The sequence below is a fragment of the Cydia amplana genome, chromosome 16 (assembly GCF_948474715.1).
Source record: "Cydia amplana chromosome 16, ilCydAmpl1.1, whole genome shotgun sequence".
Classification (NCBI taxonomy): Eukaryota; Metazoa; Arthropoda; class Insecta; order Lepidoptera; family Tortricidae; genus Cydia; species Cydia amplana.
The window spans coordinates 14,234,273-14,261,585 of NC_086084.1; the positions used below are offsets into that span (position 1 = coordinate 14,234,273).

At 40.1% G+C, this 27,313-nt stretch overlaps 2 protein-coding genes across 2 annotated transcripts; one reads left to right on the plus strand and one right to left on the minus strand.

The window, feature by feature from the left end:
• Positions 1-142: 142 nt before the first annotated feature.
• LOC134655062 (nose resistant to fluoxetine protein 6-like) lies at positions 143-27,313 on the plus strand. Its single transcript, XM_063510523.1, has 13 exons — positions 143-285; positions 7,235-7,374; positions 13,762-13,943; positions 14,712-14,857; positions 18,037-18,151; positions 19,194-19,281; positions 22,410-22,576; positions 23,103-23,288; positions 24,065-24,238; positions 24,554-24,707; positions 25,239-25,425; positions 26,719-26,861; positions 27,108-27,313. Exons 1-13 carry the CDS (start codon positions 222-224, stop codon positions 27,291-27,293), a joined length of 1,932 nt encoding a protein of 643 aa, XP_063366593.1. The 5' UTR covers positions 143-221; the 3' UTR covers positions 27,294-27,313.
• LOC134655097 (uncharacterized) lies at positions 11,211-12,856 on the minus strand. The gene is made up of 2 exons (XM_063510559.1): positions 12,177-12,856; positions 11,211-11,488 (listed from the first exon to the last, which is right to left on the minus strand). The coding sequence occupies exons 1-2, from the start codon at positions 12,810-12,812 to the stop codon at positions 11,465-11,467; spliced, it is 660 nt and encodes a 219-aa protein (XP_063366629.1). The 5' UTR covers positions 12,813-12,856; the 3' UTR covers positions 11,211-11,464.

Below are 27,313 nucleotides of genomic sequence, written 5' to 3' on the forward strand. Positions count from 1 at the left end.
CGGAAATGTCAAATTTGACAGGTTAGATCTTAAACATATCGTTATCGTATCTTGGCGATGTCTAAAAGATATCTAATAGATGTCTATTACAAAATCCGAATCCGGCCCCTAGTCAGTTACGACATTCACGGTGCGCGCCGCCTCACAACATTTTCGTTAATTTCAAGTGCGGCGGCGAGAGTGAATGTTGTTTTATTTTTTGTGTTAGTGAAAAATAAAAAATGAAGTTTTTACTACTGATGTTCCTTGTTCATCAGTCTTCGGGCGTTATTTATCGTTTAAATTGTGAGTTTATTTAGTTATCATTCAATTTGTTTTAAAAGTTATTCCATTTACGGGCGTTTTTTTTTTAAGTTTTCCCCTAGACTTTTTTTTCAAATTTGGGATTTTTTATGTTATTTCTACTCAGAATCACGAGCTCTTTCTATCCTAATAGGAGAAAAAAAGTGTCCTAAGGTTTTTATTTCTATTCCGTCACCATTTTCATTTTTTTTTAAATTTTACAAATAAACTCCAATAATAATTAGGATTCTTACTGAGCACATTGAGGTAGTCTTTTGGTTGGAAAGCCCGTTCGAAAATTAAACTTATTAGCATTTTAACAAGGTTGTATTTTGTAGATCTTTTTCTCACTCATACTTATATTAGACTATTCAGAAAAAAAAATATCCCACAAAAATAGGCAAGGAGAATAAAACTTTGTGTCAAGCACATAAGTCATAAATTGTAAATGCCAAAGTTAGAAGTAAGGATCTTTCTCGCTAAAACTACTTCTTTGAAATGACCAGTCTTAGCTAGTAACCTTAACCCTAAGCAACCAAAGATCAGGCTGCAGTTGAAAAAGTAATAAAGATAAAGTTAAGGTGATAATTTTCCCGCCGTCCTCATGGTTGGTTTAGTTGGGTATTGACTGGTCAGCTACCTGTTAGCTATAGTTTTCGCGTAAATGGCCAGGACAGAGGTGAAGTTTTTTTGTATGAAAACTTGCAACTTTAAATGCATTTTTTAGCAAAACCATTGCACTCTAAAATGAAGTCAAAATCAGTCCACCGGCTCAATTTTTTGCAAGCTTTCTAATGGTACCCGACACGATTCTTACAAATAAAAAATATTTTCACCTGACCCCTTTCAACCCCCAAATTTTCCCCTAAAATAAAAAGTAAGCGGTTTCGACTTATTAATAATGTCAGTGATGGTAATTGCTATAACTGTTCCAAATTTTAGCTATCTACGTCAAACGGTTTCTGAGTAAAACACATTTAACTGATTTGCAAGACCGATGTGATCCCATAAGTGTACCGCGAACAAAGTTTGTGCGGTACACTAAAAAGACGTAGAACGTAAACGTTCGCAGTGCAATTTTCTTCCTTTGTAATTTCGATGTGCAAGAAATTTTACGTTGTATTGCTGTTGTGAGTGACATGTGTCAAATAATGCAACTACGAGTGCACAAATTATACTTAAAACAACACGATTCTGAATACAGGGTGTTTCCTGTAACAGGAGCAATAAATTAAACAGTAGGCTATACTCCTCATACTGACCAACATTTGTTCAGCAACTTTTAAAAATAACTTATGTTTTGATTTTTATAACACTTCAATCAATCTTTGGGTAATATGGCTCCATCGATACTGTCGATGATTTCGCCAACGTCGAAGTGGATCCCTCGTGGGATCGAATTAATATTATTTGTAATAAATAAACTTCAGCCAGTGTACGGTATATAAAACTATAAAATTATGGCCTCTAGGGCTCTAGCCAGCCACGGTTAGAGGTAGAAATACCAAATGCTCGTAGAGCACGACGTTGTTCGGTTGTATTATGAGCTCTTGTAAGGCGATAGCTGGACTTTACAAGGGCCACGTGGGGCTACCTGGCGTTGACGCCAGAATGGCGATTAAACTCGTATCAAGATTAATTCTTCATTATCCGCACACTTCCATATTAGTTTACTGTATAATAAGCTATCAGTATTACACTTTAAACAACATTAATGGGCAAAAACAAAGAAATTAATCACGACCCGATGTGACCAAGATGGCGGTCGACAAGAAGCCACCTTATAACACTTTAAAGTATCTTCTAAGACACAATGTATTGCAAATTTTGTTGTGTTTAAAGCGTGACAGGCAACGTCAAACACTGATTGTCTGCGTACTGAAGGCAATATTTATTTTGTATGAAATAGAGGAAGTCTAAATGATTCGTAATTTTTAAAAGTTGTTTAACAAAAGTTTTATAGTTTGAGGAGTATAATATATGTTTTAATTATTTGCTACACAATACCCAGCACCACACCCAGTGTATATTAAAATAATTTTAATTAAGTAGATTTAGGTATTATATCAAATCTATGTAAGAAAATGGCTTTTCGGCGTAATAGACATAATTTATAGGTTTTGCAAAATATCGACCGTGAATAATTTTGCAATATCCGAGAACCCGTTTTAACTGTTACTCAGAACCGAACAGGATTCTGTTTTGATATTCAAATATCCGCTCTCCATGTTCAAGGTTCTGCGTCAGAGATTTCATAATTCTACACGTTTTGGAACTTTAAATTTCATATTGACTTGACCTTAACCCTGTAGGCTACTTGCATCATACTACTAACCCGGGGTTAAGCGGTTAAACCTTAACCCAGAGTCAAATTGTATTGGTAACCATAGTAACTAGGTTTAACCGGCTAACCCCGGGTTAGTGAATGGTGCAAGTGGCCCTAATCAGAGCCGGATTAAGCATGTCGGGGCCCCTAGGCAGTGCAATGCTCGGGGCTCCCGTACAGTTAATTATGCATACATAAGTTCAGTTGTTCAGTACAGGCAAGTAAGTTTGCGGTTTTAATTTCAACCTTCAGGTGTCGGTTGAGCCGATCCGAACATGTCGAATGTTTTTTTCGCTCTTGCGTGGACATAAAGGTTTTTTATATTAGTTTTTGCCGATTCCTCCTTGCGTCCAGTGTGGGGGAGCTCTTTTTTCTCATAATGTAGTTAAATATTTTGCGAGGCTGAACAGCGATTGTCCGACCATATGAGCCACCTGATTAAAATTAACCTAATAATAAAGATTTTACATGTGTTTAAATTATTATTCATTAACCAGTGAAACTAGCATGTAAGTACAGGGTAAATCGGAAAAGCAATAAAAATCGCGAGCGCAGCGAGCGCGAAATTTTTTGAGAAAAAATTGTGAAAGCGTGTTAAAAAGGCCTAAAAATCCGAAGTTACCCAGTGAGGTGAGCTTTCATGCGAGGTCAAAGCCGTGCTTCAGGATAAGCTCAGCTAGATCACAGACGACAACCAATGTCCATTGTATTAATAAGCGAGACCGCAGGCCGAGCTTGGCGCAGCGAGGCCAAAGGCTAAGCTGAAGAAGAGATTTGGTAGGCGAACCAAAAATTTAGGTAAAAAGTGAGGCTGAAGGTCGAGCTCAGCAATCTCCACATACTTAACAAGCCCGAAGCGTACTTAACCAGCGAGGTAAGCTTTCATGCGAGGCAAAAGGCTAAGCTTCTGAAATCAATGAATCAAAGCAGCGCTCTGATACGAACCAATCGTCAAATGTTACTCAACAATAATATATGTGTCATACAAGAGTTACTCGGAGGGCCGAAGTTTCATTAAGAAGGTTTTAGGCCCTCGGGAGCCTGAAATTCGAGCTCGATTTACAGACTTTAAAAGCTATAAAATAACATAATTTACATAATCATTTGATGATTGTGTGTCTGAGAAACTGATATTGGACATTAGGTATAAGTAGGTAACATAAAAAATTATTTATGAATTTTGGCCATGTGCCAAACTTGGCAAACACATTTTTTATGGCGCGCGCGGGGCCGCCCGGGCCCCCTAGCCGAGGCGGGGCCCATAGGCAGTTGCCTACTCTGCCTTAGGGTTAATCCGGCCCTGGCCCTAATACGTAGTTTAAAAATAAATTGATTTTGCATCAAGCAGAAACTTCTGCGACCGATGCTATTAGGCTTAGAAACAAATTAAAAGAGGAAAAATTTACTGTCTTGGATGGGACTTGAACCCACGACCACCGTTTTTGTTTTTAAATTTAGAACCAGACATTAGGAATCCGTGGGGCAAATTTTCTTGACAGGTAGGGACTTCCTATATCGATAAACTCAATTATCGATGCTCGTTCTATATACTAGTGGTCGCCCCCAACATTGTGTTTTTGTAGCTATTGTTTTGAAAACAAGTATGAAATTCACACATAGCATACCTATTTTAAGTAATCGCTAGGTTATATAAAGGTAGGGCGTAATACTTATTGCACTATGAAATAGTCAATATTATCTCAACCACCTACCACCACCAACTCAATAAATAAAAAAATATTTGGGGGATATCTTACACAGATCAACCTAGCCCCAAACTAAGCAAAGCTTATACTATGGGTACTAGGCGATGATGTACATACCTATATACATAAATACATACTTATATACATAGTAAACATCCATGACTCAGGAACAAATATTTGTGTTTATCGCACAAATAAATGCCCTTACCGGGATTCGAACCCAGGACCACCGGGTTCACAGGCACGGTCATACCCACTAAGCCAGACCGGTCGTCAATTACGTAGACGTTAGCGTATACCGGGTGTAACATGTAACACGAGCAAAAAATTAAACTGTAGGGTGTACTCCTCAAACTAACCAACATTTGTACAGCGACGAAAAGAAAATTGGAGTTTGTTATGGCGCAATGTATTGCGAATTTTGTTAATTTTATAGCGTGACAAGCAACGTCAATTACACTGATGACAGTATACATTGAAGGTATATAATACCTATTTAATCTGTATGAAAAATAGGACATCTAAAGCCTTCATACTTTTTCTTCTGAATGGAACCCTGTGGAAATCTATTCAGCTAGCGCTGAAGTCTAGAAACCTACCAATAGAAAATTGGGAGGATGTCCTCCCACAAGCGTTGCACTCGATACGTTCCCTGCTACGCACAACAACGAACTGCACGCCACACGAGAGGATGTTCCGCCATCCGCGAAAATCACCAAACGGAGAATCAATTCCGACATGGCTAACTAGCTCGAACAAGGTACTTATGCGACGATTTAATCGAAAATCGAAGTACCAACCGTTGGTGCAAGAAGTGGAAGTAATAGAAACCAACCCCACTTATTCATACGTACGGACTGAGGATGGACGAGAGACGACTGTGTCCAATCGTCACCTAGCTCCCCTCGGGTGCTGTGAACGGGATATCCCTGGGGATAACGAGTATGTGGATGACGACCCCGAAAGAGCACAGTCATCGCCACCTTCATGTTCGCCACCGAATACGCCGAATTCATCACCGACTCACTCAAGCCAAGATTCGCCCTTCGCCACTCCGTCGTCGCAGTCGCCATCCGAAACTCTGCAAGAAAGTCACTGTACAAATGTTGATGTTTGAGCCTTTGAGGAGTACAGCCTACGGTTTAATTTTTTGCTCGCACCCGGTATGTGATGTTGATTCTGTAAGTGACTCGTGATACGGGTAAAGGATAAAATCCCACAAAACATTTTTTGACCCTATTCCACGTGCAAATCGTAGGTATAATGTGTTTATGTACCTATTTAACTAATTACTAAGGAATAATAAAGTTTTGTTATAGCTCGAGTTAATAACTACAGTTGAACGCAGATAATTGCGGTATCGAACTTCACCTGCGCTGTGACCCTAACTATTATCCTTATGGCCAAGAACCTTGTCCGAAGCGTGAAAATTTTCATTTCTACTAGCTTTTGTTTAACTTGTTGAAGCGGTGGTGGCCGAGTGGATATGACGTCCGACTTTCAATCCGGAGGTCGCGGGTTCAAATCCTGGCTCGTACCAATGAGTTTTTCGGAACTTATGTACGAAATATCATTTGATATTTACCACTAGCTTTTCGGTGAAGGAAAACATCGTGAGGAAACCTGCATACATCTGCGAAGAAATTCAAAGGTGTATGTGAAGTCCCCAATCCGCATTGGGCTAGCGTGGGGACTATAGCCCAAGCCCTCTCGCGCATGAGAGAAGGCCTGTGCCCAGCAGTGGGACGTATATAGGCTCAAATTATTATTATTATTTATATTATTTGTTTAACTTGCAATGTGTGTTTAAAATTAGACCCACTTTACATTATTCAATTGATCTGAAACTTCACATAGTGGGCCCTTGGCATTGACGTATATATCTCAGGACTGGCCTTACGGGCAATAAGAATCGTGCATGAATGTGGCCAGCACAGCGGTGTGACACCGCTACAACGCGATTGGTGGATGAGTTCACATCACGCGCGCGCGGCCGTGCGATTGGTTCCAACCAGTTGCATTCGACTGCACGATTGGCTCGAATTCGTGAGTGACACCGCTGAACTAGTACCGTTTTTAGTGCACGTAAGGCCAGTCCTGATATATAACTCAATGGTCCTTGGGGTAATGAGGCTCTAAAGCTTTTTAGGGATTGTCAATTGGCCAGGAGTTTGCGGGAGAAAGGTAATGATCCCGCTCTGGGTCTTGGCTGGTCCAACAAGTTTCCGTCGCCATACAGCGTGAGAATGCTGCCAGCATAAAGGATGACTGACGTTATAGAGGGGCCGTGTTCGGGCCGGAGCTTTCGACGCATGATGAAAATGAAACTTTTGACAAAAAAACTTATTTACAGTACATATGGTCCTATGGTCTAAGAGCTAGCCACGTAAATAGGTATGCAATTTATGCACTAGTGCGTAAAATAGCACTTTTCGTGCGATGTCAAAAGTTTAAAGGACCATATGTACTGTAAAACGTTGTACGATACACGTGCGAATAGGTAATTCGAAACGAGTGGCGATACATTAAAACATGACCGAAGGGAGTCCTCTTTTCCGCACTTGTATCGTCAATAACTATTTTATAGCCTATATTGTGTCCCACTGCTGGGCAAAGGCCTCCCCTGTCTTTCGCCACTCGTCACGGCTTTGTGCATGTTCCCGCCAGTCGCCACAGAATGAGGCCAGGTCGTTTCGCCATCTCATAAAAGAAAAAATATAGTTAGTATAGGTAGTAGTTGTAGTTAGTTTATAGTTATAAAAATTCAAAAATTTCTAGTATCGCTCGCAAACGTAGCTTGATAAAAAATATTAGCTTAACCCTTTACCTATACGGTAGATATGATATTCAACTCTATTGACAACTATTAAAGTTTAAATTCAAACAAATACTATTTTTTACATAAATTGAAAATTTTCAGTCTCGGAGTACAGCAAAATGCCAGAGCTGTACCACATGGACGATTATGACACGTGCATCGTGGAGCCGGGGGGGACTTACTGCCTGATCGACGCCGATCTCTACTCGAAAGACAACTCCGAACTCATGCAAATGATACAGGTAAATTCCTAAGTAAAAGCTACTGATTGTAATGTTTTAACCGCCATAGATTTAAATCGTCGAGCGTGCTCGTGTCGCCGTTACGAAGTTACACGAAGTTTTGTCTTATGAATAACATTCAGGTATTCGCACGCACATAATTAATTCATACATACATACTCACATACATATACACATAATTAAGTACATTCACATAAACTTACACATTACTTACACCATTTTAACTTACTGAGACTTTAGTTAGGATAATAGATAGAATTTTCTTATTTACCTAAAATGTAATTACTTTGATATTTAGTGGCAAATTTATTATTAGGTACCTATTTCTCTAAGATTCGTACGATACAGGCTGTGCCTAGTGTGGGGATCACTGTACTGCTTTTATTGATTATTGTATTTCCTGAAATAAATATATTTTGAATTTTGATTTTTTTGAATTTATCAGACCGCGGCGAAATGAGCCCGATTTTGTGTCTTATATATATCAGTCTACGGCGGTTAAAAGGTTAAAACAGGTGTGATCTGGAAAAATCGTGCCGCCTAGTTTGACATTAGCCTCTTTCACAATCTTTACAATGGACACTTTGGGCTAGTGATGTACGGTGAACTGTCCGTGACTATTGTCAGTATATGGTGAAACGGGTCTGCTATCAAAATCTAATCACGAATTATTCATAAACGCATTACAAGCCTGAATTAGCTATCTGTCATTTTGACTTAATGTATTTGTAAGAAAGGGATAAAACATAATTGAACTAATTCAGGCTCGTAAAGTTTTATAAATAAGTTTTTACTCATTTTATACAAAGGAATTTGCTGAGGAAAAGCAAAGATTGAATGGAAGAAGTGAGGCTACGCCATCTACACACACAAAGTAAAGACACACGTCACTGTGTACTAGTGTAACGCCATCTGTGTCTTTGGGCGTGAAGGGCTCACGTCATTTGCCTTCTTAAGGGCACACAATATAGTCAAACAAGTGCCTTCTAACCTCACAACGGTCACAACACAAGGTGTATTACTTAAGTGGTCGGAGAGATGGCGCTGTAATTAATTTTCATTCATTATTTTAGTCTCAACTCAGAATAAGTATTAGTATCAACGTATCGATGACCTCTACAAACAAGTTAATAAAGCGGTTTCGAATGTATAATTGATTAAGCGACTGTGCAAATTACGTATAATTCGCGTAAATATCCAAAATCTGACATTGATTCGAGTCACTTTAATAAAAGTTTAAAATTAGGTACTTACATTAATTATTACAAGTTATAATTCTGTTCATATTATTGTAAATAAGTACATTTAATATTTTAGAATTACATAACGATAGTATGACTGGTATGACATGTCAGAATTTATCGACACCGACTTACAACAACTTTTCGAAGCAACTTTTATTTACCCCCGCACTATTTAAACCAAAATTGCCCCTAGGTATATGGGTGTACTATATGCTCTAACAATGATCAGGACTTTGTTTATATTAAATAAAAGATTGTTTAAGATGATAACAATATGTATTCCTTGACGCCATGTTCTAATTGCGTAGTGCCACAGATAATCAACTTATGACACATATGTCACATCCCCCCCTTATGTTAATTGACTGCTTATACTAATTACAAAAGCTCCGGAGCCACTAGAAGCTAACTTAAATCAAATTCACCCAAGTAGGCAGGTTTCCTTACCAACCTTCCCGTTCTTGTAACTACAGGCAATTCTAATGGCTCTGGGTTAGGTGCCGGTACATTTGGCACCAGTGGAACAGGTACATGTGCACGAGGCTGCGGTGCAGGCAGCAACGTTGCATCCTGTCTCTCCTGACTACCCCTCTCACGCACTGCCTGGCTCACATCTGAAGAGTCCAGCATATACTGATTTGTCACAATAAACTTATTTCTACTATGTCTAATATGTTTTTCATTGCGCCTAACTAAATTACCCTTGTCATTTTTAACAATGAATGATCTAGGTCCACTGGCTTTATCTATTATTTTACCAGAATACCAACACTTACTTCTATTTACATCTTGAACAATTACATCTTCCCCTCTTTGAAATGGTTTCTTAGCTTTTGAAGTTTTATTATAATTGTTCCTAGATTTTTCATTATTAATTATCATTTGTTCTTTCACATTTACACATAACTTAGGTTTTAACACTTCTTTGGAACAGGGCAAATTTGTTCTTAATAATCTGCTCATTAACAACTCTGACGGGCTGTAATCCAACTTTGCTACTGGAGTGGTTCTATAATGTAACATTGCTAAATCAAAGTTAGAACCGCTTTCATTACACTTTTTCATCAGATTTTTAACAATCCCCACAGCTTTCTCTGCCAGCCCATTTGATTGCGCATAATGTGGACTGGACTTAACTAATTCTATGCCATGTTGCTTTGCAAATTGTGTGAATTCAAAACTACCAAATGGCATATTGTCACTGACTATTTGCCTAGGGATGCCTAGTGTACTAAATATCTTAATTAACTCAACTATAACATTAGTGGTCGATTTGTTTTTCAATTTTGCAACCTCAATCCATTTTGAAAAGTAATCTACAACTACTAAAAAATCTTCACCCGCATAGTGGCCAATGTCCATACCTACTTTACTAAAAGGAAGATCAGGAATCTCATGTGATATAATTGGCTGTTTGCAGTTTGACATCCTGTACTTTTCACATGCTCTACATGCTAACACATAATCCTCTATATCTCTTGACATTCCTGGCCAGTACAGTACTTTCCTAGCTCTCTTTTTACATTTTACTACACCTGCATGCCCTGAGTGTATTATATCTAACATTTCGTTTCTTAATGCTTTAGGAACTAGGACCATATTTCCAAAGTATACAATATTATCTGTAACTATCAACTCATGTCTTAATTTGTACAACTTTTTTAATTCCACACCATAAATATTTCTATCGTTTTTTGGCCATTCTGTACTATACCACATCTTTATTTGTTGCAAATTACCATCTTTATTTGTTTCATTTTGCAATTCTTTTAATTTACTTTCTGATATTTGTAAGTCTTTGTCTAGTCCATATACTTTTTCTGTTTCCACACTATGCACTAACTCTTTAAGTGTTGGCTCTACTTGACCATTTGTTGAATTATAATGCCTAGACAAATAGTCAGCAACATACATTTGAGAACCTGGTATGTACTTAATGTCAAATTCATATTTTAAAAGTTTAAGAACCATTCTTTGCAGTCTGGCTGAAATTTTATTGATGTCTTTATTCACAATCGCCACTAAAGGCTTATGGTCTGTTTCAACAACTATTTTGCGTCCGTAGACAAATTGGTGATATTTTTCCATTGCAAGACAAACTGCAAAGAGTTCTTTTTCAATGGGAGCCCATCTTTGTTGACAATCTGTATAGCACCTAGAATAAAACGATATTGGTTTACCATTTTGAAGAAGACAAGCTCCCATGCCACTTTTTGAGCTGTCAGTTTGTAGAGTCACCAACCCGTCTTTCTTTAAAATATCCAAGGTAGGTGCTTTACTAATTTTCATTTTTATTTCTTCAAAAGCTTGACTTTGAGCTGTACCCCAATCCCACAATACATCTTTTTTTAATAGATCCCTAAGTTTTTCAGTTGTTTTGGAGTATTGTGGTATAAACTTACTTAAATAATTGCACATACCTAAAAACTTTTGTAGTTCTTTAACATTTTTTGGTTCATTCAAGTCCACAATAGCTTTTACATGTTCCGGATCAGGTTTAATTCCTGATTTTGACACTAACAACCCTACATATTTAACAAAATCACTTCTATACTGGACTTTGTTTGGATTAAATTTCACATTGAACTTCCTTGCCCTATCTATTACTTCGCTTAAAATTTTATCATGGTCTGCTAAGCTGTCCCCCGCAACAATTATGTCATCATAATACACATTTACCCCTTGTATATCACTAAATATGGCTGTATTTATTCTTTGCATTACCTCTGGAGCCGAAGAAATGCCAAACGGCATTCTCTTGAAAAAATACCTTCCGAAGGGAGTACCGAAGGTGCAGAGTTTTTGTTCGTCCTCCAAACTCACTTGAAAAAACCCATCCTTCATGTCTAGTACTGTGAAGACACTTTTACCTGCAAGTGAATTATATATTTCTTCAGGTGATGGAATTTGATAATTTTCTCGAAGAATGGCTTTATTCAACTCTTTGGGGTCTAAGCACAACCTAAGTGACTTATCTGGTTTTTCTACTATGACAAGATTGTTGCACCATGCCGTAGGTCCTTCTACTTTTTCAATGATTCCTCTACTTTCATAATTATTTAAAGTATCTTTAAGTCTTTCCTTTATAGTCTGCGGAACTCTTCTAATGGGCTTAACTACTGGCTCTGAATTCTCTTTCAGCTTTATTGAATATGTACCTATGTTGCCTAATCCAGTAAACACATCATTATTTAATTTTACAAATTTATTCTTGTCTCCTGAGACTACAGCATCTACTCTTTTTACCAAATTGAAACTAACACAATCAGGCAAGCCTAAGATCGGTTTAACAGGCATATCCACAACAGTAAATCTTACACTGCCCTTTTTTCCCCTAACAGTGCATGGTAAATTAACACATCCCACAGTTTTCATTTTTTCCTCATTATAAACAACTAACACTGTGGGTTCCCCAAGTTTACATTTGTCTAATTTTAAGCTTTCAAACAGTTCCAGTGATAAAGTACTACAGTCAGCACCAGAGTCCAGTTTGAATTTTATATCTACTCCTTCAACATTTATTACCTCATACCATTGTAACCTATCTGAGCTACTTACAGAGTCTACCACAAAGTCTTCTGAACTGCAGTCGCTGTCATTGGTAGATTCCCTGATGCCATCAACTTTGTTCTTTGTGTATCTTCGTTGTTGCTGCGGTTTTTCTTCCTTCTTCTTATATCTACACATTTCGGCATAATGGTTATAAATGTTGCACACAGCACATCTTCTCCCATACGCAGGACATTTTCTTGGCTCATGTTTCCCACCACAATAATTGCAATTGTAATGAATCGGTTTCTTTACATCTTTTCTATGACGAGAACTTTCTTTTACCATATTTACCGACTTTACTTTTTCTTCTAGCTCTTTTACATTTTTCTTGCTGTATTCAGCAGCCTTGCATAATTCCATTGCAGTGTCTAAACTCAGTTCTTTTTCTCGCAGCAATCTCTCTTTAATACTTGCTTCTCCTACACCTATCACCAGCATGTCTCTTACCATTCTATCTTCCTCTTTAAAATTGCATGTTTTGGCAGCATTTTTTAACCTCAAAACAAATCGTTCCACCGGTTCATCTGGCTCTTGTCGTAAATTATAAAATCTGTAGCTGTTCACGACGGTATTAGTTTTGTTGTTAAAATGCTCATCAAACTTTTTAAGCAACTCCGCCCATTCTAATGTAGAAGTGGTCATACCATTGTATATATCTAAAATATCTTCTCCTGCGCAGGTTAAGAAAATGGCAATTTTTTTTTCGTCTGAACCCTGTTCTAAGTCTGTGGCCTGTATGTACAAACTGAATAACTGTTTGTACTTTTTCCAAGCTTCCGCGTCTTCAATTTTATGCCCTTTAGGAGGCTGCAAGTGCAACCCCAGGGTCATGGGCGTGTCATTCTCCATTTTTATTCTACGATCCACTTAGGTTTTCTCTCACTTTTTTCACCTGACACCATGTACTATATGCTCTAACAATGATCAGGACTTTGTTTATATTAAATAAAAGATTGTTTAAGATGATAACAATATGTATTCCTTGACGCCATGTTCTAATTGCGTAGTGCCACAGATAATCAACTTATGACACATATGTCACAATGGGACTTGTCCTGAAATAAATGTTATTCATTTTGCCGATGATGATGGCCGATTTTTGAATTTCGATCGCTTGATTTCGTCACTCGAAAATCGAACACGGCGAAATGCTAATTTTTGAAATACGAGCGATCGAAATTTGGAATCTATTGGTATTGACCACCCGATTTCAATTCTATTAGTAGAATTTAAATGCCTAGTAGTGGAGATATTAATTAACAAAATACACGAAATCAAGTGGTCGAAATTCAAAAATCGGCCCCCTGAGCATTAGGGTTCATTTAGACGGTGCGTGAACCGAACTCGCATGCGAGTTTCATTACATTGCGTCATTTGAGGCCAAATTGCTGTAACCTCAATGGTCCGCGATGTAACTAAAATCGTATACGAGTTCGCGAGCCGTCTAAATGAGCCCTACGGAGGATTTTTAATCCGCGGCATCGAGGGCGCTCCCGGTATCGCAGAGGATTTTCCCGTCAGTGTGTTTAGAAAATCCTAGCCGAGGATCTGCCAGTTTGCGCAGGCCTTAACGAACTTCACGTATTTCTAGGATTACACAGCCTATGAAGTGAAGCACTTTAACCATACAGTCGTGCATCGAGCGGTGTGCGTCCAGAAAACTTGCAAGCAGTTCATGCAGAACAGGACTTTAGAAAACGGGGAGGACCTAAAAGCCGTCCTTGAGGCGTGCGTGGACGACCAGCTGTGGAAAGGATACAAGCTTCATGCCAGGTAATCTTAATTTTTAGGGTTCCGTACCCAAAGGGTAAAACCCTAAATAAGAAACACTATTACTAAGACTCCACTGTCCGTCTGTCTGTCTGAGTGTCTGTCACCAGGCTGTATCTCATGAACCGTCATAGCTAGACAGTTGACATTTTCACACATGATGTATTTCTGTTGCTGCTATAACAACAAATACTAAAAACAGAAAAAATAGATATTTAAGTGGGGTTCCCATACAACAAACGTGATTTTTATGGTACGGAATCCTTCGTGTGAGAGTGCGACTCGCACTTGGCCGGTTTAAGCTTAAAACTTTACTAAAAATAATAAATGTAAAATGTATGTGGAGAATATAAATGTTTAGTAAGTAAGATGTAAATTTAAAATATACAAAAAAAAACTCAACTTTGGGCGTCAGCTAGCTGACGAGGTTGGACGGAGCGGGTGCGCGGGTTGACGAAAAATAGTATGAGCAACGCAAACTGGTGCAGACGCGTGCGACGGATTCTACATATAATGTCACCCGTCTCTTTATGGGAACACTTCCGCCTGATTTATGTAGTCATATAATCATAATTATGTGACGTTCTACGGGTAAAGGTATCTAATGGCAGTTGGCGCCGACCGAACGTCGCGTAGCAACGCATTAGTATTGGAGAGTCGTTAATAATAGCCGCCACCCACCATAAGGTACCTTTACACGTGTAACGTCTCATATGATCGCAATGTGTAGCCTGAAAATGAGATAATATTTACTTAGTTTCATTTTTTTAGGTTATCCGAAATAACATACTGCAAAAAACATGGTGAAAAAAGTTCATTCAGCATTGGAGACTATGTGGTCGGAGCTGTCTATCTCATATTGATCATTTTGAACGCGGTTGGGACATCATACGACATCCTGATGGGCGAGAAACCAGGTAGACATTACAATTACTTACTTTTTAGGGTTCCGTACCGCAAATGGAAAAAACGGAACACTCGTGCGTCTGTCCGACCATTCCCCCCCTTTATCTCCGAAACTACTGTGTCTATAATTTTGAAAAAAAAAAATACAGAAAATCGTTCTTTACCTATAGATAACAGGAAAACCTATGCGCAAATGAATGCGGAAATGCGCAGTCAAGCGTGAGTAGAACTTAATGTACGGAGCCCTTGGAACGCGAGTCCGACTCGCACTTGGCCGGTTTTTAGGGTTCCGTACCCAACGGGTAAAAACGGGACCCTATTACTATGACTCCGCTGTCCGTCCGTCCGTCCGTCCGTCCGTCCGTCTGTCACCAGGCTGTATCTCACGAACCGTGATAGCTAGACAGTCGAAATTTTCACAGATGATGTATTTCTGTTGCTGCTATAACAAAAAATACTAAAAACAGAATAAAATAAAGATTTAAGTGGGGCTCCCATACAACAAACGTGATTTTTGACCGAAGTTAAGCAACGTCGGGCGGGGTCAGTACTTGGATGGGTGACCGTTTTTTTGCTTGTTTTGCTCTATTTTTTCATTTTTTGTTGATGGTGCAGAACCCTCCGTGCGCGAGTCCGACTCGCACTTGGCCGGTTTTTTTTGCTTGTTTTGCTCTATTTTTTGTTGATGGTGCGGAACTCTCCGTGCGCGAGTCCGACTCGCACTTGGCCGGTTTTTTATTTATTATTTTTGCTTGCTAGGGTTTTTGTCTCAGCTCGAGAGAGTCTAACGTCCGCTTTGTTGAAATTGGGATTCAGGCCCGGTTTCCTTATGAGATTTTTCTTCACCAAATTCTTCACTTGTAATTGATAAGAAAGTATATAAGTAAGTTCCGAGAAACTTACACGGGCTATCTAGCCAGGGTTCAAACCCGTGACCTCCGAATGCAAGCATGCAAACCATCTCCATAGCTATTGTTTCTACTTTCTAGGGTGTTTCTTCATTCCATTCGCTTCTTACACAACTAGCAGACAAATACCTAATTTTTATTTTTTTCTTTGTCTAAATGAAAATGAAAAATGTTTATATGTCAACAATATAGGGTACAGTTGTAAATGTTGGAGTCTTCTAGTAAGTATAAAATACCTGTGACAGAAAACCCCGCTCCTCCTCATCACGTGTAGAACTTAATTAACAAATATAAACAATAAACGTTATTGTTGACTTAAAAGATAAAATATACAATGAGCTTAATACTGACAATATTAATTAATTGGCTAATTAATTAATTTACTTTTACTAATACATTTTAATTTGCTTTGATTTGATTTGAAGAAATGTTAATCAATACAAATTACCTAATCTGTTTGATTGTGTCAGTGAGTGTGTGTGTCTGTGTGCGTGTGCTTGTGAGTTTGTGTGGGTATGGTATATGAGTTTAAATGCGTGTATGTCTAGTCTCTATTTGCTGCATAATTGTTACGTATTACATTAAGCAGTGTGTGGAAATATCTAATGTTGATCGAAACCAAAATCATCCGATAAAAAAGACCTACACATCTTCTTACAGACTAAATAAAAACGGCGTCCCACAGGGAAGCATTCTTGGCCCGCTCCTTTTCCTATTGTATATCAACGATTTACCCAATGTTTCCAATGATAAGTACATATTGTTTGCTGATGATACGACAATAATCATTGAGGCCGAAGACATGGTATCTTTAAGAAATAAAATTGAAATGTCATTAACGGATATACATCAATGGTTGTCAAATAATTGTCTTAAGATAAACGTAAGTAAGACTAAAATTTTACAATTTAGAACGGACAAAACTAATTCAACTCCACTAAATGTTATCTTTGAAAATAATACAATCGAGGAAGCCGATACAATCACATTTTTAGGTATAAGAATGGATATTTATTTAAATTGGAAATCTCACATTAGTTATGTATGCGATAAGATAGATCGTTTTGTATTTGCCCTAAGACGATTGAGACAAGTTATTTCCCAAAAAGCAGCTATTACTGCCTATTATGGATACATTCAATCCATTCTCAGCTATGGACTGATTATATGGGGCAATTCAGTTGACATTTATGATATTTTTAAGGCACAGAAAAAATGCATTAGAGCAATTTGCGGGGTACCCTACCGGGAAACCTGCAAACCACTATTTTACTCGCTAAAGATATTACCACTAGCATGTATGTATATAAAAGAGATTTGTTTGTTTGTAAGACATAATCCACTACTGTTTAGATTGCAGACAGAGATCTCACAACGGCCCACCAGATACAAATACAAACTTTTCTCCCCATTATTTCGCTTAGATTGTTGTAAGAGAAATGTGTTTTACATGTGTATAGTAATATATAATAAGTTGCCGACTCGGTTTAAGGAAATGCCTTTGTCAAAATTTAAAAGAAAATTAACCGATTGGCTCCTGGAGAAATGTTTTTATAAAGTACATGAATGTTTTGATTGTAATGAAGTCTGACATTCATTAATTTGGAATTTTGCGTAGTAATTTTGCATTTTATTGTTGACACGTCTTATTGAATAATGTACATTTTGTTATTGCTTGTTAATGTTATGGTAATGGTATACAAAGTATTTGTAGTTAATGTATTGCATCACCTATTTATTTATATATTTCTACGCCAGTGATGGCAGAATATGCTGTTCTACACCAAAAACCAACGACACCAAAATTGTACATACCATATTCTATGAAATAAATTTATGATTATGATTATGATTAATACATTATACGTAAATACGTACAAAACTTAAGAAACTAAAACCCGTTCTGAGATGCGGGGTCCAAAGGTCCATCACGCTAGCAGCGTTACCCCGCTGTATGGCGATGGAGACCTGTTGGACAAGCCATGACTCAGAACGGGGGTCATGGAACTAGCAGACTGATCTTTGCAAATGTAAAGACGACTTCTTTACCGCAAACATTGCTCACTCCATACATCAGTTTTGGTACCAAAAGACTATTAATTTCAGTGTCTACATCTAGCATCGAGTAGCGGAACTATCAGTACTGCTACTTGACAATAGATGTAGCATTGACCGGAAAGTCTTATGCTACAACATAAGACTTTCCGGTCGGTGCAGCACTCTTGTCTTACTATATTTCTCTATGCCGCAAATAATTTAAGCCTCGTTTTGTTGGTTTCCAGGGAACCCGTACTTAATGGCGTTCTCCATGCGCAAAAACTGGCGTAAGCTGGTAGCGCCCAGCGGAGAGGGCCCAGATCCTAGGCTCAACAGGCTCAAGATTTTCAACGGCCTGCGGTAAGTTAGCTTTCTCTCATCTCTGTACACTTAAATATTATCTTACGTAACAAGCGAACAACTCGCGAACGCAACGCGGCGCGGCGGGCCCAAGGCGTTCGCGTTCGCAACGACATCTCCCACGTATGACACTTCTATAAGTATCAAAGGATTGCTTCGCTTCGCGTTCGCGTGTTGTTCGCTTACGTACTTAGTACGCTGCGTTACGCACTGAGGAGCCTGTGCTATACAAGGTATCGGCAGGGGTGCGAATCTCCTCGCTTCGGACAAACTCGGCTCCGTTCGGCTCAGCATTGCTCCGAGCAATTATTAGGGTTGGCACAACTTGACGTCCCTTTGCGTGCACAGATAAGATAATTACTTGAATTGTGACAACCCTAATTAGCCAAAAGGGATAGATATAATATTAGAAGGGGACAGCATGATTCGAACCTGAACCGCTGTCAAACTCGGGTTTGTAGGAAGTTTCCTTTCTGTACGGTAGAGTCTGTTCGGAAAGAGAAGAGTCGTGGAATGTATTGGGCCCCATACAATCCACGACTCTTCTCTTTCCGCAGAGACTCTAGTACTATTATTTATTCTGTGGTATCGGCATTAAGATTCAAGATCGAGTGAGGAATATCGAGATCCGACATCGCATCAAGGTATCTTTGTTACTGGATCCAGGCGTCTTGCAGCTGTTCATCAGTGGAGGTCAAACCACTATATCAGCGGTCGGCAACCTTTTAGCAGCCAAGGGCCACATAGTAGTTAACAAAGTTGACGCGGGCCGCACTTGTTAATATTTATGATTTTATCAGACATTGTCGTTTGTCAATATTACATACAAAATAGCCAGGGAGGCTCGCGGGCCGCAAGTGACAGGTTCACGGGCCGCATGCGGGCCGCGGGCCGCGGGTTGCCGACCGCTGCCCTAGATGATGCATAATTAAAGTCCTGGGTTTGATGTACTCCTAGTATTAAAAAAATATATCCCGGAGGGAGGTCGAGTCGGGGGTGTCTCCCATTTTGATTATTATGAATGTACTTATTTTGTCGGCAGGGCGATGACGATGATTTGCGTGTTTTTCTCCCACACGGCTCTGGTACTTGCATACTCCTACCTCAAGAATCCTTACTATATCGAAACGGTATGTTATGTGTAGACCGGGCCGTGTCCGGGCCGGAGCTTCCGGAGCTTCGTATTCTATGGAAAGCATCACGTGATCACCTGTCATGTGTCATAGAAAAGTAAGCGCCGGAAGCTCCGGCCCGGACACGGCCCGGGCTAACGTGAGTCATCCTTAATCCCAACAATAACCTTAATTTATTTTCCTTTTCATAATTCTGATCACGCTTATACTGCTTGTCAAAAATACAAATGACTTTGGCCTCTGTTGTACAGTCGCCATGAGATATATCGGAGCGGCCCAGGTACTCACAAATATCTGAACACGCCTCTATTGTCAAGGCGTTAGAGTACGTGTTCAGATTTTTTGAACAGCTTGGCCGCTCCGATATAACTGATGGCGACTGTACACAAACATTTTTACGCACCGCGCCTACGCACGGCGTAAAATTCCCCGGTGTTGTATCCTCCTAAGGCCCAAAGAAAAATTGAGTATGTAGTCAGTACGACCCCTAGATGTAAGTAGTGTAGGGACGCCCGGCCGGATGCAGGCGGGCTGTCGATCGCGTGTCGCGTTCATTCAGCCCTCAGTACGACCCCTAGTCCTATCAGTAGTACTATTGTTTTATACTCATTCAGACCCAAGTACTTAGAAGACTTTTTTTAATGTTATTGTACTTATACACAGAGATGTACAAAATGGTTTTAAAAAAGCATTTAAATACAAAATGCAAAATACTTTTCAGATTTACTATTTCAAATGCAAAATACCAAATAGTTTTGCGTTTTGTATTTCAAATGCTAAATACAAAATAGGTATTTTCAAAATACTTTTTCAAAATAAAATACCTTTTGACCAAATCTCAGATATTTTTATTTATTTTAGGTACTTATTTATCATGAGAAATAGAGACACAATGCCGAGCCAAACAAAAACGTCTAATAACATGGCACCTTATGCATGACATTTTGGTCATATTTATCAGTAGGTACGCGTATCAATAATGTAAATCATGTAAATGTTTACATTATCTAAATTATCTTGTTGTAGTACAGTACATAGCCGTTCCAGTATTGTAGGGATAACAACAACACTTCAATATCATAAAAGTAGGTAATCAAATCAAATCAGTAACCACTTCACCAGCACCAGCAAACAATAAATCAGTGAAATCGAATCGTCGGCGTCAGCGGCGTTGCGTTTCATAGCCATAGATCATGTTCGTCGTTTTCGTTTGACATTGACACTAGTCAGACATAATAGCCGGTTTAGACTCTCGCGCGATCCACGAGACGAGCCGCGAGCCGCGCCACGAAACGCGAGTGTAAGCGGTGGGCTCGCGGCTCGTCTCGTGGCTCGCAAGCTCGTCGAGCTAATATAATTTAAACACTAACGGCACGGCATAAGGTTTATAACCGAATGACAAGCCGAACGCGAGTGCGTCGAGGCGAGCCACGAGCCGAGCCGCGAGCCGCAAGTCTAAACGACTATTGAGACCGTGCACGATGGCAGCGCCGCCTAGCGTTCGCAACGTGGTCGGCGCTGTCAAATAGCGAGCGCAACAAAATAAAGATTATTCCTTAAAAATATTTACTATAATGCACTTAACAATGTGCGGAATCTATTCGTATTTAATGTTAAATACACTTGGTTTTTGCTTTAGTGAAAACAGTAAGAATTATCTGTGTATTTTATATTATTCGGTCAATATCCTTCGTTGTTGTTTCGTTACAAATTCAATGAATAAACGCATGTTTCACTATGTTTTGATGACTCACTTAGTGATCCTTTTCCTGGGGATACGTACGATGCTTGCAATTATAAAAACTTTGACCTTTTTCACAGGTTTTAATTAACACATTTTATGTTAAAAATTTATGTTCTCCCGCTTAAGGCACTTGTGACAGACGACAGATAACCCTACGTGCCAAAAGTGTGCTTTTGACGGGCTTTAAATAACTAATATTACAATCACTTAATGTTGGTACACTGTATTAGCTATTTTATTAACATACAAGAAAAACTGTTGACATAGACTAGATAAAATGTTTAGCCATTACGTTGTTAAGCCTGGAATAGTACTACATGGTATAAAAAGCTAATATCTAGCTCGGCGTTGAAAATATATAAAATTTACTATTACGGTTTCGTCCAGTATTATTGCAGTTTACCACACAATAGCTATCGTGACCAATTTTTATCGTAAGTATGATTATAACGCTAAAATAACTGAGAAGTATGGGAATTGACAGAAACACTGATACCAATCTTGTCATTATTGGCCACATCAAGCGCTGCGATCGTTTCGGCTTCCCCTACGGGTGCTTTGCACGGAGGCACGGAGCGAATAAGGCGCGCACTCTGACTGGCATGGCTAGCAGTAGGCGCCTCTATCGGTCAAATTCGGCAATACAAGCGTCATTCGTTCATTTCATTTTGTTTGACTGGTAATGTTGGCTAAACTTAATCACAAAGTATTTTGCATTTTGAAATGAATGCAAAATGCAAAATACATCTCGAAAAGTATTTCAAATAAAATACAAAATGCTTTTTACTAAAAGGCATTTAAATGCAAAATACAAAATAGGTATTTTGCATTTTGTATTTGCATTTTAAATAGAAGTATTTCAAATAAATCGCATCTCTGCTTATACAGCACCTTGTACAGCACTTGTTTTTTTTTTACGAACTTGTTAAAGGGCTCATAGACAAAACAAATCAGTCCTTTAGAAGTTCGTACACGCCAATTTCGATAAGCGCGGAAGACAAAATGATAGGTTTTCTATTAAGTCCTACTGGTAGGACCGTGGTACGCTATGACTACACAATTGTTGAAGGAGCTGGGTCTGAATGACAAAGTTAATAAGTACTATGGGTAGGACCTTGGGCCTTAGGAGAATATGGAAGTCTGATACGAGCTTGTTGACGGCGCCGGAGGTTTCACGTTTTAGTCCTTCACAACTGAGTACTAACCTATATTGCGCCGTCAGTTGTTTTACCGCGTCGTGTACAAGCTTTGCACGGTTTGACCACGGCGCCGCTAACACGCCGTATACCGTGATCAAACCGTGGCGTGATCAAACCATGCCGTGATCAAACCGTGCCGTGGACAAGAGGCCTTACGGTATTACGAGTATGTCTTGTTTCAGTCATATGATGATCCTTCAAAATACATCTTGTTCAACGGCAACCTGGTGACGTACACGTTCTTCGTGATGTCCGGATTCCTCCTGGCGTTCAACTTCGAGGTGCATGCCGAGAAGCACCGCGTCAGTCTGTGGGACTGGCCTAAGGGCATGCTGATGCGTTGGCTGAGGTAAAACAAATCAAATACCATTTACTAGCGACCCGCCCCGGCTTCGCACGGGTTAACAAATTATACATAAACCTTCCTCTTGAATCACTCTATCTATTCTAGCATACCTCTCCATATCTTACCATGATGTCCTTATTGCGATTCTGTTTAAGACCTAAACTGAATCGCTAAGGGACGGAGCTATGCGACTTGTATAGCTCCGTCCTTTAGCGATTCAGTTTAGGTCCTAAACAGGATCGCAATAAGGACATCATGGTAAGGCCCCTGTGTCCTATACTGACTGATCTTACTCTCCAGCACCGGCCCGAGTATTCGATCAGGGTAGCGCGAGATTAAGTTTTGGCGCTCCATGCTCAGTATTAGGTTCCGTAGTTACCCGTCCGTTTATTCTAGATGTTTGTTTTCACAGTATTTGCCATGTTGGCGCCCCCCTGTCAGTTGGCGCCTAGAGCGGCCGCTCCACTCGCCCTACCCTAGATGCGGCCCTGTTACTTACCTATGCAAACCTTATTAACTTTACTTCCAGATTGACTCCAACGTATGCGCTGGTCATCTTCACCGTGATGACCCTGATGCGGCACCTGGGTGACGGGCCCCTGTGGCCTCACGTGGTGACCAGCGAGGCCGTCGCCTGCAACCAGTACTGGTGGGCGCACCTGCTGTACATCAATAATTACATCACCGACGACTCGCATTGCTTCCCGCAGAGCTGGTGAGTTACCTGTTTGAAGATTGTAAATGGAAAAGGCAGGGCCAGGGGTAAATTCGTCAGGTGTAAAAAAAAACAATATTTTCTTTTAGAGAAAGAAGATTTTTTTGTGATATCGGATTTGGCCCAATGAACTAAAATCGTCGGCGGGTGGGTAGTAAAACTCACAATGTGAACAAACAAAAAAAAACAAGTATTTAAGCAAAGTCACTATATCACTAAGCTAAGAAGTTGTTGAAGTACTTATTTTGTCATTGTACTTACATATATATATAGTCCATTCTGCATTTCACCATTGGGTGAATGTCTTCATTTTCGTGAAAATCTTATGTATTTACGAGTATACACGGTACCTTATAAAAGATAGTCCCCCGCCGCGTCTGTCTGTTTGTGTGTCTGTATGTTCGCGATAAACACAAAAACTAATGATTGGATTTCATGCGGTTTTCACCTATCAATAGCGTAATTCTTGTGTAACCCGTGCGAAGCCGGGGCGAGTCGCTATAGTGTGTTTATATTTTTCGATGATAAAAATGATTAAGTATCTCTGCCTAATGCCTATTCTCCTGTCATCATCATCATCATCATCATTTTAGCCTTCGGTCGCCCACTGCTGAACATAGGCCTCTCTTCTTGTACGCCACTTGTCCCGGTCCTGTGCTAGTTTCATCCAGAAGTGCCCCGCGATACTTCAAACGTCATCCACCTAACGAGCCTATTCTCCTGTACCATTGTTAAATGTTGCCCAAACTGTAATAAAATTGACGACATAATTGCAGGTATCTGGCAGCAGACACGCAACTCTTCGGTCTGGGGCTGCTCGTATGCATCCTGTTCCGGAAGGCGCGTGCGCAGATCATCGCGCTGACCATCTTGCTGATCGTGTCGCTGGCCATACCAGCAGCTCACATGTACTTCCAAAACTTGGGGGCTGTGGTGCACCTTACGCCTGAGTAAGGTTTTTTATGTTTCGCTAGCCTTAATGATGACTGACGCTAGACCGGGCCGGGGCCGGGCCGGAGCTTCCGGCGCTACGCTTTCTATAGAAAGCACCACGTGATCACCGACCAGCCGTCATAGAAAATGACATGTCGGACGCCACGGCCCGGTGTAGCGTGAGTCATCCTTTACCCTTTAAATTTAAATACTTCTTAAGGTCAATGTGGCTAATTCCGTCATGGACAAGACCGGGCAGGGCTGGAACTTCCGGCACTTACTTTTCTGTCCACCTGTACCAAACTGTCCATTATAAAACAGTCTTCTTACAGAACATACCGCACCCTCTTCCGCTTCAACGACACCTTCCGCATCATCTTCGTGGGCGGGCACACGAACATGTCCACGTACGCGCTGGGCATCGCGGGCGGACTGCTCGTCTACCACTTGCTGAAGAACGAGAAGAGCGTCTCTCAGAAGCTGCAGGTTAGTTGGACAAAACTGTCCACAGGAAACACACACACGACTACACACATACACACACAGCTCCCTATTCCAGATGAACACAACACCGGCACAATTTGCACAATTTGCCACTATTTAAAAAGTTGTGATTTGTCAATAGAAGTTAGCGCTGTAAGCCATCTAGTTATTGTATATATGTACATCTTTCTACATTCATACATACATACTCACATACATACATACACACATAATTAAGTACATTCACATAAACTTACACATTATACTTACACCTTTTAACTTACTGCGACTTTAGTTAGGATAATAGTTAAAAAATTCTTATTTACCTAAAATGTAATTGTTTTGTATATTTATAGTGGCAAATTTATCATTCGGTATTTCTCCAAGATCCCCACGATACAGGCTGTGCCTAGTGTGGGGATCAGTGTACTGCTTTTATTGATTATTGTATTTCCTGAAATAAATATATTTTGAATTTTTGAATTTTGAATTTGAATTCATTTGCCCTTTCTCTGAATCTTTTACAACTTTCAGAAATACCCCTGGCTCATGTGGCTGGCGTTCCCCCTCGCCGTGGGCACCATCTTGACCGGTGGTATCTTCTACATAGACGGCTTCGAACCCTCAATCCTCGTGAAGATGGTCTACGGCGCCACTCACAAGCCCCTCTTCCAGTGTATCATCATCTTTATTATCATTGCCTGCATCTTTAAGGTTGAAAGTAAGTAGAATAACAAGTATAAATACTCGTAATGGGTCTCTATTGTTTCCCAATTAGTTCTAAGTCATAATGTATTGTTTGCCCGCATTTTCGTTACTCATAAATGTAACGCGTCACTTTTCATCACTGCCATAAAACAAACCTAACCTAACCTATAGGATCTGACGAAAATCCGGAAAAGATAATAACCTAGGAACTTCGTGCACATGCACTAAGCGCAGTTAGTAAACATTACTAGGCTTCATGGAGGAGATAGGGTGGTTAGAGTAGCGCTACCTCGTTTCACGCAAAATAGGCACAATGTTGTCGATTTGCGGAAAATGCCCAGAAGCACGAAACTAGTAAATAATGAGTAAAACTCGTGAAAGTTTAAATCACAGTGTTAGTTGTGTTTTAATTTAACATGTTTGTCATGTGTTGGCCGTGTGGTGGCCGGTTTTAGAATAGCGCCAACCCTCACATAGTATAAGGGTGTCGTACGAGGCATAGAGAAAAAAATACATCGAGTGCTCACTCCATACATCAGTTTTAGTACCAAGAAGACTATTAGCATCTAGCATCGAGTAGCGGAACTATCAGTACTGCTACTTGACAATAGATGTAGCACCGACCGGAAAGTCTTATGCTGTTGAGATAAGACTTTCCGGTCGGTGCTACATCTATTGTCAAGTAGCAGTACTGATAGTTCCGCTACTCGATGCTAGATGTAGACACTGAAATTAATAGTCTGAACTGATGTATGAAGTGAGCACTCTATGTATTATTTTCTCTATGGTACGAGGCGACTAACTCCACAAACGAAGCAAGAAGCTATTTCGTCACAGGGGAGATGGTCCTCTTAGCATTGGTTTGCAGTTTCCGTAAGGCGCGAGTAGGGTCCAACCTGAAATAAGCGGCAGATTCCTGCAGCCGACCTGTCTCCACACGTATTGTCTCGCCTTTCCTGTGGGATAAGACAGTGAAGTCGAGAGGGTAATGCAGGTACTGGGCATCCCTGCATTAATTCCGTCCCAGGCGGTGTAATGGGATGTCTCTCCGGTCTTACACCATAAATCGTCTCCAAAAGACTAAGTGTAAGGCCTGAGTGGACGCTCGAGTTGGGCGTGCAGCGTGCATGTTAAACAAATGCAAGCGTATAGGAGCAGCCTTAGTGCACGCTGCTCAAATTACTTGTGAGCCCGACGCCACGCTGCACGCTCCGCCGAACGCTCCGCTTCGAGCGTCCACTCAGGCCTTACACTAAGGCCAGTGACTGATGAATTAACATGTTTTGTAACTTGTTGTTTGTTCCAGCCATGTACCGCGGCGTCCTGGAGTGGCGCGGCTTCACGTGGATGGGCCGCGCGTCCTACGCCGGCTTTTTACTGCACTCGCTGTTCCAGCGCGGACTAGTTGGCTCGCAGAGACTGCCTTCCTACATATCCGACTATAACATAGTACGTACTTCACTGACTAGTGCGTAAAATGAGCCTTTGCTCCCTGATAGGTAAAGGATGACTCAAGCTAAACCGGGCCGAGGCGTCCGACATGTCATTTTATATGACAGTTTTCAGTGACAGGCAGCTTAGTTTTCTAATTGGTTGATAACTGATACCTAATTTCGTGTACACGAAAATGTAAAAACACATTGTTTATTAACGTACGTGAAGGTTTTGTCTGAAGATTAATATTTTTCCCCGCAGATGGTGCTGCTAGCCGCCACTATATTCCTCGCGTTCGCCACAGGCGCGCTGCTTTGGGTGACGGTTGAATCCCCCCTGGCCACAGTCACCAAGACCATCCTGTTCCCACCCAGAAAGAGCAGGCCACCCAGACAGGAAGATGAGACGGAAGATGCGAAGGGAAAAGATATTATAACCAAAGTATAGATTTATGTTAGATATAGTTG

Coding starts and splice junctions, on each gene's coding strand:
- LOC134655062 (XM_063510523.1), top strand. CDS start 222: ATGAAGTTTTTACTACTGATGTTCCTTGTTCATCAGTCTTCGGGCGTT. Junction 22,577..23,102: donor ATGCTGATGCGTTGGCTGAG/GTAAAACAAATC, acceptor CTTTACTTCCAG/ATTGACTCCAACGTATGCGC. Junction 23,289..24,064: donor CATTGCTTCCCGCAGAGCTG/GTGAGTTACCTG, acceptor ACATAATTGCAG/GTATCTGGCAGCAGACACGC.
- LOC134655097 (XM_063510559.1), bottom strand. CDS start 12,812: ATGACCACTTCTACATTAGAATGGGCGGAGTTGCTTAAAAAGTTTGAT. Junction 11,489..12,176: donor AAGACTTTGTGGTAGACTCT/GTAAGTAGCTCA, acceptor ATTCACTTGCAG/GTAAAAGTGTCTTCACAGTA.